Source organism: Pieris napi, chromosome 15 (genome assembly GCF_905475465.1).
Source record: "Pieris napi chromosome 15, ilPieNapi1.2, whole genome shotgun sequence".
In the NCBI taxonomy this organism is placed as follows: Eukaryota; Metazoa; Arthropoda; class Insecta; order Lepidoptera; family Pieridae; genus Pieris; species Pieris napi.
The window spans coordinates 10,769,231-10,781,333 of NC_062248.1; the positions used below are offsets into that span (position 1 = coordinate 10,769,231).

Below are 12,103 nucleotides of genomic sequence, written 5' to 3' on the forward strand. Positions count from 1 at the left end.
CATTTCACATGAAGCGGTCGTAAAATTTGTTTATATTGAGGATAATGACACTTCTAGTGTGTATACGTAAAAAATGTATGATATTTATATTTTAATTGAGCATTTAAAAATAATGCTAATTGAAATTCCGTTTATTTTTGGAGTAGATTTTTTTAATACATACACTTGGCGTCAAAAAAATCGCACCATTCTTAAAATTCTTGACAAGCGATTATAACTTCTAAGATCCTTCCTGTACCCTATCATTATTAGTATCATTTAAAAGCTCAACTAATAAGCTTTCAAAAACATAATCATTTGTTTACGGAAAATCAAAAACCACAAACCGCCAGCATTTTGATTAAAAAGTGGCGATGTACGCGTTTGGAGGCTCAATAATAATTGTACCACCCTGGACGCGTATAAAACGAGGGGGTAAAAGTCAATTATGGGTTATTCGCTATTCAGACGTCACAGAGGTCACACCTGAAGAGCCTCGACAAGAAAAAAACCCAGTGAAAATGGATACCATGGCAGAAGAAGCAGCTCAAGTGGTGGCCCTACTGCAAACCGGACTACGGCAAGTTGAAATTGCTCGGCAACTGAAAATCAGCCGATTTCGAGTGCAACAGGTATACCAACGGTTCCAAGAGACTGGAGGTTACATCAGGAGACATGGATCCGGGAGACATCGCTGCACTACCGTCAGAGATGATCGCTACATTGTGTCGACGTCTTTGCGGAACCGCTTCTCCAACGCTGTGGAGCTGCAGAAGCGGCTTCAAGCTACTCGAAGGACAGCCGACAGCGTCTCCACTATCAGAAGAAGGCTGTGTGAGAAGAATTTGTTGCCCCGGAGAGCTGCTACAGGCCCCCAATTGACTGCCATCCACCGGACGAACATTAAGCGATTTTAGGAAACGCACGTGCCGTGGACATTAGACCAGTGGAGGAATGTCCTGTTCTCCGACGAAACCCGAGTGTGCCTGTACACCAACGACTTGCGTAAGAGAGTCTACAGGCGACCAGGGGAGCGTTTCACACCACCCTGCACCGTGGAAACCATCGGGTATGGAGGAGGATCCTGCATGTTCTAAGGCAGCATTTCTATCGACGGCAAGACAGACAGCTGGAGATGGTCGCGGCCAGGGGTCTCTGACTGTCTACCGGTATATCACCGAGATTTTGGAGGAGCATGTGGTCCCATGTGCAGGTTTTGTCGGTGCCAACTTCGAGTTCATGCACGACTACGCCCGCTGCCACACAGCCTTGATTGTCAAGGACTACCTACGTCGAGTTGACATCAAGGTTATGGACTGGCCAGCAAGAAGCCCCGACCTCAATCCTATCGAGCACCTCTGAGACGAGCTGATACGGCGAGTTCGGGCCCGTAATCCAGCTCCTGCCACTCTCGATGAGTTTCGAGATGCCGTCATCGAGAAGTGGGACAACATTCCCCAGGAACACGTCGTGACGCTCATCAGGTCCATGACTGACCGCTTGGAAGCTGGTCGGAGGGCTAGAGGAGGCAACACTAAATTTTAAGACTAATTTTTAGGGATTGTTATTGTTTATAGTTTTAATTTTTGTATTGTTCCTTTTCTTTGTAATTTTGATCAGAATACACATTTTTCCAGAATTTTCTTTTTTTATGAGGGTGGTGGCCAATTTCCTACCGTTTTCAAATAAGGGATTTCATTAGCTTTCAAATGATACTAATAATGATAGGGTACAGGAAGGATCTTCGGAGTTATAATTTTATAGATTTTTTTGACGCCGAGTGTATAACAGGTTGCAGTTTGTAAATATTTTCTTTCATTTATTGATTAGAAAGAAATATCCTCAAAAATCAGAAGTAAAAATTTCAAATGATTTTTCCAAAAGTTAAACCAATTTTTTTTAATTTTTTCTTTTCTAATGAATTACTTACAGTATATTTTTAGGTATACTAAGTTTAATAGTGGGATGGTTATGAAGATAGGTAAATCAATGTACATGCATGTCGCACTGAGTTTTATTCAAGCAAGCAAAATAAAAAATTACTGAATATGCATTTGAATTCTCCGGATTAAACAACTAATAGGATCAAATGTTTCATCAAATATTTTTGCTTTTTTTATAATTCTCACGTGTTTTATTCGGAATCGGTTTCAAATCCGTCAACGGAGATCTATCATTACTTTTTTTTTTAATTTACCCAAGAAATTCGATTATAACACACAGACATGTAAACAATGCTTGACCTGTGGCTTGTTTCACAACCGTATGGTAATAAGCTCAAGTGGAACAAATGAACTGATATCTGATTACAATGCATTAAGGTAAATATGCATTAAATATACTATAGACATCCGACATATCCAACAGTCCTGTCGTTGTACAGACGTTTTACATACAAAAAAAATTAATGATATTCATTCTCGACTCCACTTGAACACAAAAAAATCATCAAAATCTGTCCATCCGTTTAGGAGTTTAATTACGAACACATGCACGGAAGATTTATATATATACCAGCTGTTTATTTACTATATAGGTAAATAACCTAGATATCGACTACAGCGCCATCTGCCGGGCTGATTTGTGATCCCATCCAAATATAAAGAAATTCATTGAAATCGGTCCAGCCGTTAAGAGTTCAGTGACATACACACGTATAGTAGAATGATATAAATATATATCCTAAATATGAAGATTTTTCTTTTAGAGGGTCGCCCAAAAAGCCAGTCAGTCATCGCAAGCCAAAGACATCCTTTTCAGTGGATGCGTTGCCGGCCTTTGAGGAGTATGCTCTATTTTTAAATAATTGCAGTTGTCAATACTTTATTAAATACATGACGCAAATAATAACAATGATCGGTAAATGTTGTTTGCCAATTTATTCAAACGCTTAGCAATTTCAGCATAAAAAGTGTAATCTCCGACTGGCGACATTTAATTATGACGAAGTGGAAAATATATGAAAGAAGAATAATCGTCAATTTATATTACCTTATCATAAATATTATTAATTATTATTCTCAACATTTCTACACCATACATTATTTTTCGATTTATTTAACAGAATAATACAAACTAAATCATCTAATATATAAAATTCTTGTGTCACGGTGTTTGTGGTTAAACTCCTCCGAAACGGCTTGACCGATTCTCATGAAATTTTATGTGCGGGTATCGGGTGTGTCTGCGAATCGACAACATCTATTTTTTATCCCCCAAAATGTTAAGGGTAATACCCCTAAAATTTAATTTTATAGACTACTTTTTTTGTTTTTCTTTTTTTATGACACATCATACAAAAATAAAATACTAATCAGCTGGAGAGCTTTTGATGAAATTTTTTGTGTATTCAAGTGGAGTCGAGAATGATTTACATTAGGTATTAGATGTTTTTCTATGTAAGACGTGTGTATAGGCCGTCTCTCGGATCCGCTAGTGTATACATATTATATGTGTATAGCAGTACTATACACATATAATATATATAAACTAATAATAGAAGGTAGTGCATTTATTAGCCGCGCTAGTAAATACTTTAACGTTAACACGGGAAAACAGGCCCCGGAAATACAGTTCTCACTCCATCAGGAGCCGGGGGTACGTGGCCTGTCTTCTCTCAATCTATTATTGGCCATACATTATTATTATATTATATATATACTATTACTGATATATATTTAGATAGACAGATAGATTGTTTATACCCGAAAAACCTAACAATCCCTGGAGCCTCTACGGCTGTGTGTGAAATGTGGAAGGCCACTAACGACATCTCACGGCTCTAAGTCTTCGTCAACCGCTGCATTTGCCGTATTCTGAGTATCTAGTGGTCCGGGAAAATCTCCAACGAGCAACTTTCAGTACAGCAGTACCCCGATTAGCCAGCAGAACAAGCGGCCCAAATGAAAATGGGCCATACACGCCGAAGAGATTACAATCACATCCGCAAAGATAGCAGAAGCGTGGTCGTTCCAAGCAAGCCTGGAGTACAGTTGCAGATGAATCAAAGAGAGCGGGGAAAACTTGGAGCGAGGTGAAATACGAGGCCGCCTGCGATGGAGACTCACTGTGCCCCGTCCGGGTCACATTGAGTCACAGATTCGAAAGTACGAATACGTCGGTAGGTATGTCAAAGAATATTATTCCATACTCCAAATCTTAGCCCAGGAAAAATAATAGAAAATAAATTTTATTGAATTTAATACTAACTTCATTGTCTTCGGATCCGTGGTGAGCTTGACCTTGTCGTTGCTGATGTACTGAATGTTCTTGGTTAGGTCCTGCGTATGCGCATTCCTTTCTCCGTACACCATCATGACAGGCGCGCATGACAACAGCGGGCGAAGACGAAGCTAAGGAAAAAAGTTTTATTAGTAAAAATTAAAAATAAATCAGGTGCGCTACAACCTTTTTAGGTCTTGGCCTCAGATGTATCTATTTCATGAACATTTGTCAATTATAAACACTTTCGTAATCGATAACAAACCAATTATAAACCAAAAAAGCAATAAAACATAGTAATAAGCATGGATAAGAACACATCGATTGCGCACGTGAACAGCCAACTCGCTGCCAATTGAATCAGCATATAAATAGATACATTATTGTTTATGTATTATGTACCTATAAGTAAAGGACAGTCTTTGTTTGAAATATTATTTCATTTAGTGTAAGGCTTTTTAGAAAATCGTCAAACATTTGCCTTTTTTATACAGTGTAACTTTAAACTCTTTATAATATAAATTTCAAGGAACCGAGCAAGTTTCTTCGTTATAGAGAGTATTCCGTTATAGGCAGAAGAGATTAAAACACCAAATTTAACCAATTACAATATTTTATATATATATAATAGATATGTAGACCAGTGCCTTTAAAAATAATAAAAAGTGAAAATAATAATAGTAGGATAAAACCTATTGGAAAGGGTGGATAATATTATAAAAATTAAAGGAAAAATAAATTACGGGCGATCTGAGGTCGGGAAGGGATAGGGGGGGGGGGGAGTTTTAAGGGTAAAAAACGGTTTATCTCGATTTCCGGCAAAACTAAAAGTCCTATCGAAGAAAACTAAGTGGCAAAAATATATATATATATTACCATAGTAAATCTTGTCAGAAAATGCAAAAAGAAATACGAAAATTTGTAAATTATATATAAAGAAATACGAAAAAAAAATTTGGGTGTTAAACCCAACAATTTTTTTTTACGTTATAGCGAATGACGTTATAATCAGTTTACACTGTATATAACATTGTTCAAGGCGAGATACTACGACTTGTTTCTAAATCTTGCTCTAAGCCTGAATCTAAGATTTCGTAAACGGTTCGATAGAACCACAATAAAACTAGTTGGAAAAATTTAAACAATAAAATCAACGACCCAATTTACGATAAGAAAAATGAATGAAATGCTGTCTGGTGATTTTTATCTATACCGATTACTTAATGTTCCACGTCGGAACCGCGTGATTATCATACGAGTTGATAAATATAAATAATGTATACGCTTAGGCCCTTTCTCCACTGCTCCGGTCCGGCGTCGGATACCGGAATGAGTCATGAGAAAAATATCGGAAGGCCTGATTGCGCTTCTCCACTATATCCGATCCGACAATAATCGATACTTGTATATTTATAATGCAACACCTATATTAACTAAAACCCATATACTTTAATTTATTAATAAAACGTTCCAAATTCTGAACATTTTATTGCCCTGGCAAGTTTATTCCTTTTTTATATTGTCTATCTCAAAATATTATAATCTACTTAATAAATAGTTCATTAATACTATGGTATAAAAATATAAATAAATAGCGACATAATTTGGTTTGGACCAGCTTATCCAGATTCTTTCAAATTAAAGAAACTATAAACCTGTGAATAATAATTTATAACCTCTTGGATACTTGGACCGATAAAACACCGTCGGATCGGTAATTAACGTTGGCCGGACCGGAGCAGTGGAGAAACGGCCTTACGATGAAAATTATGACCCTGGTGAACGCTGTTTTTCAAGTAAGAAAAGACAAAATAAATTTTAAGTGGACGAATATTTAATGCACACAAAACAAAGCTGTTTTTGTTTTTCGTCGACGATTCGCTCTTCGTTGAATAAGGTCAAGGGAAGGAGCTGGTACTGAGCTCTGGTGAGAACAGTACTCCACGTGGGGCCGAATTTGCGCTTTATAGAGTTGCAAGCGGTGGCCCGGAGTTAAGTACCGTCTCGCCTTGCTGAGCACACCAAGCTTCTTAGAGGCTAACTTAGCCTTTTCTTCCAAATGACCGCGAAACTGAACGTCATTCGATATGTCAACGCTCAGTATCCCGATGCTAGCTGAGGCTTTAAGGAGAGTGTCATCGAAGAGAGGAGTAGCGACAAAGGGTGTTTTTTTAGCGAAAAACGCGCTTGGGGTTAACTTGTTGGGGTTAAATTGGACTATAAGTAAATCAAACGTCAGTTATTTTATTTTAGAAAATTTTATATTTGTTCCTCTATAGTCTATACCGTTACATCGATTACTCAGAGATAAAACTTTTTGTAATATGTTTTTATCTAGTTTTATAAACCATCAAAGTTAAGTACCGTTACGAAAAATACACTTGAGTCGTAAGTGAAAAGGAAGTCATTAGAAAAATATGTCAAAGTACAAACTATTTTTTTTGTCCTTTAAAAAAAATCAGTTACGCTACGACCTCTTTAGGTTTGGGCCTCAGATTTCTGAATCTGTTTAATGATCATTTTTCAATCTAATAAACAAGTTATTAATCAGACCCCAGTGCCTGACACACGCCGCCGACTTTTTGGGTCAAAAACATGTCGGTTTCCTCACGATGCTTTCTTTTACCGTTCGAGCGAATGTTAAATGCGCACAAAAAGTGCACAGCGAAGGGACCGGAACCTACGACCTTACGGATAAGAGTCGCACGCTGAAGCCACTAGGCCAACACTGCTCATTTTTGTCCTTTATCAAGGTTAATATTTGTTCACAACAATTACCAGAAAAAAGTGTTATTCATTACATATCTCAATTTGCTAAAATAAATAAAGTTTTAATTTATACATTTATAGCATTTGGAAATATATATATAATATATTTGAATTAGAATTAGAGTTCTGCCCTGCGATTCTGTAACTCACTGTTAATCCGTGAGTCCACTACGCAGTAACAGCGCTCCCTTCGTCACTGACGTAATTTTTGGAATCTCATGGTATTCTGTTAAGAAATTTTACATTACGTCTTGATAAGTGGAGGCAGGTAACCTAGTAAGTTGTTGTCTATTAATATCGTGACAATTGACTCATTTTATTTTATAAAAAGAGTAAATTGTCAAAATTTTCATCATACATAAACAAAATATTTTTAATAAAACAAAATAGAGAACAAAATGGTCGACGTTTGAAATAAAATTAATAATATTAAAAAAAAGATAAACTGCCCTGAGATTCTGTAACTCGCTTCACACACTCTCAGCGCTGAGTTTTGCTGTCAAATCGTTCGTTTCGGTGTCATGTTACAATTTGGTATTCTGTTAAACAATAACCGCGACAAAAGCGCCGCTCAAATAAGATTGTTCACATTTGGAACTAAAATTTGGCACTGCTACACTTACGCTCCAAAATTGTTGGTATTTGGTATTCTGATACATACCATTTGACATCTCATCTCATTTAAATGTACATTTTGTACGTCAAATTAAAAGTTGCTCTTCCCTCGCTGAAATCGTCATTTACCAGTGAGTTAGCCATTTTTAGCGAAGTTAAAACTTGTTTTATGTGAAAATATTCTAACATAGGACAATCTATATGTATCTTGGGGTAAGTTTATAAAATAATATTTATCAATACAGCATTATTTTACGAAAAAAATTATATATATAAACATTAAGCTTCGTGAAATTGAACTTTGTTATTGTTACAGAAGGCCCGTTTCCACTTTTAAAGTTTAAACCTCTATTTCAAGAAATAAATGATGTAATCCATTAAAAAATACTTAATATAATATCTATAGATGGCGAAGAAAATGTAGGCACGAAACGACCAATTGGTTTCTCGGCGTTGGTTATTATCGCTTTTTTCCAATACTCAAGAAATTATATGGTACTGACGAAACCTAGAACATATGCTGCTGAGATGAACGAAGAGTCTAGTAAATACTAAATAGATGATCTAAGGTAAACATTTTGATTACTTTAGCATTAAAAATATAATTTTTATCCAAGAACCAATTTTTCGATGCAGTCTTGATCATGTCTTGTCTCCAGCAGAGATAAGTCGAACAAAAAACGATAAATAAGATAGGTAAATATTGTAATATATTTGTATTTTTCTACTATACTAAAATTATAAATCTAATAATTTCAGAGATCCCCAAATGTTCAAAATTCCTGATAGAAAAATACATTCTGCCTTTGAAGAAGAAGAATATTACATGTGTATCATACAACAAGGCCCCTGGATATAAAAAGACACAATAGTGCAGACATTTTCAAATTATTGAATTTCGACTATCCTTCAATTTATAATAAATGATAACACAGTACAATTTCGGTTCCTATATTTTTATAAAATATATTGATATAACATTAAGGTTTTGGATAAAAACATTATTCTGCTTTACACAAGTATGAAATACCATCATTACATACATGATGGTTTAAGTACTTATTAAGCTTTTTTAAATTTATCGTTCATAACTATTACTTTTTACAAACTAATTAGAAAATATATTAAAATAAATATATTTATCTACAAAATAAAGTAGATGTTATTGATTAGCTCTATGTGAGGCTGTGTTTTAATTAGTTTTTATTATACTTAAGTTTGTTTTACTGAAAGTTATTTTGTAGTGTGTTAAAAGTTTACTATAATCATTAAATTAAATGTTTAAAGTTATTATATTGTTCTTTTATTCACCTATAAAGTAACATGGCTTATATATTTTTCATTTCGGCTTAGCTATGTATTTAACTCGGTTACTACGTTTTCTATAGGCAGTCATTAAATAAGTGGTAGATTTAATTAATCATTTTATTAATATAATATTATTAGATACAAAAAAAATTATTATGAAGTACACAATTATCTTAAACACGGTAATACAATTTTTCATATAAAAATCATAGTTGTCCAAACTGCATTCAAAATAGATTAGTGGTCTCGGTTTAATATCTCTTCTTAACATTTCAATAATTGGTCATTTTCTTCCTCATTCTTGACAACTACCACTGATGGCTGTAATACAATGATTATCTGTTAAAATTGTAAATAGGAAAATGTGGTAGGTCACTGTACTGACACAATAATATTGCATAGCAATTTAATTATTGTAAAGTTAAGGTAAATAATAAAAAAACTTGCATAAAACACACAAAAACTTATATATGGGATATCTTTGTATTTCTAAGTAAAGTATCTTAAAAACATGTTTGATAATATTATAACTAAGCCAAATATTATTAAAAGTTTTATGGTAACAAGGCTTAGTAATTTCGCACAGTATTTGATTCAGTACTATGAATAAAAAAAATCTTGAGCAAACCTATATTTAGACTCAAAAATCCAAATCCAAGTATGTACTTTAAAAACAATTATTTATTAATGAAACAAATCCAAGACCCATAAAGGGTATGTTTAGTTTTAAAGTGTAGTCAGCAGCAATAACTATCTTTTGATTGCTTCATTAAATAAGTTATGGCAATGTTGTTTCCAACATTTAAAATTAACGTTGATCACTTGAAATGGTATGAATTTGAGCAATAGAAAGCTTATATATTTGATCCAACATACCTAACATGATTATTTATACTTGTATTCTGAAATCTGAACAATTAAATTAAATTCAACTTGATCAGTTAAAATTAATACTTCTTATATTTCATGAATGGAATTTGAAGTTAGGAAACCTAAAAATATTTTTTTATTTGACATTTTTAACCAACAATTTCATTATTCTTTACAATGTCGCTTCGATTTAACCTATTACATTTGACTTCAAATTTGCCATCAAACAAACAAACTTTGTTAACTGTTTTACTAGTCACTACTTATTCCTATTTATTTACTATGATAGTTATTATATTTCTAAAATAGTTTTAATAGAATTCGGTTTTTATGAGTGTTAGTAAAAACATAGGTAATATTGTTGTTGTGTGTTTGACCTCTGAATCACTTAAAAAGGTTGCAATAGTAGTTTCATGGCATCTAAAAAGTACCAACACTAGCACTTACACAAATGAATAAATATATAAACACTAATTTTTCTTCTTTATAGATAGGTACCCTTTTATTTTATAATTACTCAACAAAATATTATATGAAAACATTGGTATTAACCTTGGTTACCTTTAGTAACATTTTGAAAATTTAAAACACCTATCCATCCTGTTTACTTTGAATCCGTAGGCCATTTGCTGAGAGAATCACTTTTAGCGTGACATCATCTTTTATCTTTTTGTTAAGATAACATTCTTAAATTTTTTACAATATATCCAGATGTTAGGTATCCCTTGTTTCGTGCTGAAACATAATTAATATTTTTAAGTTTCTGTCGCTCATATACACCACGGCTGGTCAGTTGTCGGGTAAATACGAAATATAAACTCTTAATTGGAAGTTATAAACAAAATACGTAACTTACGATTGACTAATAAATAAACTCACTACTTACCTTTAAGCGGCCCCATTGCCAGATGGGTTTTAATAATTTTCCTCGCTATTCTATTATTTTCCATCAGATAAATCATTTTTGAGATATTTTCACGGTTTATCTTTTTTTTTAATATTTTTTTTAATTTAAACGTCGACCTTTTTGTTTTATTAAAAATATTTTGTTTATGTATGATGAAAATTTTGACAATTAACTCTTTTTATAAAATAAAATGAGTCAATTGTCACGATATTAATAGACAACAACTCACTAGGTTACCTCCCTCCACTTATCAAGACGTAATGTAAAATTTATTAACAGAATACCATGAGATTCCAAAAATTACGTCAGTGACGAAGGGAGCGCTGTTACTGCGTAGTGGACTCACGGAATAACTATTATTTTATAAAAAGAGTTAATTGTCAAAATTTTCATCTTACATAAACAAAATATTTTTAATAAAACAAAATGGTAGACGTTTGAATTAAAAAAAATATTAAAAAAAAAGATAAACCGACAGAAACTTAAAAATATTAATTATGTTTCAGCACGAAACAAGGGATACCTAACATCTGGATATATTGTAAAAAATTTAAGAATATTATCTTAACAAAAAGATAAAAGATGATGTCACGCTAAAAGTGATTCTCTCAGCAAATGGGCTACGGATTCAAAGTAAACAGGATGGATAGGTGTTTTAAATTTTCAAAATGTTACTAAAGGTAACCAAGGTTAATACCAATGTTTTCATATAATATTTTGTTGAGTAATTATAAAATAAAAGGGTACCTATCTATAAAGAAGAAAAATTAGTGTTTATATATTTATTCATTTGTGTAAGTGCAAGTGTTGGTACTTTTTAGATGCCATGAAACTACTATTGCAACCTTTTTAAGTGATTCAGAGGTCAAACACACAACAACAATATTACCTATGTTTTTACTAACACTCATAAAAACTGAATTCTATTAAAACTATTTTAGAAATATAATAACTATCATAGTAAATAAATAGGAATAAGTAGTGACTAGTAAAACAGTTAACAAAGTTTGTTTGTTTGATGGCAAATTTGAAGTCAAATGTAATAGGTTAAATCGAAGCGACATTGTAAAGAATAATGAAATTGTTGGTTAAAAATGTCAAATAAAAAAATATTTTTAGGTTTCCTAACTTCAAATTCCATTCATGAAATATAAGAAGTATTAATTTTAACTGATCAAGTTGAATTTAATTTAATTGTTCAGATTTCAGAATACAAGTATAAATAATCATGTTAGGTATGTTGGATCAAATATATAAGCTTTCTATTGCTCAAATTCATACCATTTCAAGTGATCAACGTTAATTTTAAATGTTGGAAACAACATTGCCATAACTTATTTAATGAAGCAATCAAAAGATAGTTATTGCTGCTGACTACACTTTAAAACTAAACATACCCTTTATGGGTCTTGGATTTGTTTCATTAATAAATAA

At 33.1% G+C, this 12,103-nt stretch overlaps 1 protein-coding gene across 1 annotated transcript in view; it reads right to left on the reverse strand.

Annotated features, from left to right (window-relative positions):
• Positions 1–12,103, reverse strand: part of LOC125056495 — a 28,036-nt gene that overhangs the window by 10,976 nt on the left and 4,957 nt on the right. Inside the window, exon 3 of the mRNA XM_047659620.1 lies at positions 4,189–4,331. Within this exon, the coding sequence (XP_047515576.1) occupies positions 4,189–4,331 (143 nt within the window). The remainder of the gene's footprint in view (positions 1–4,188; positions 4,332–12,103) is intronic.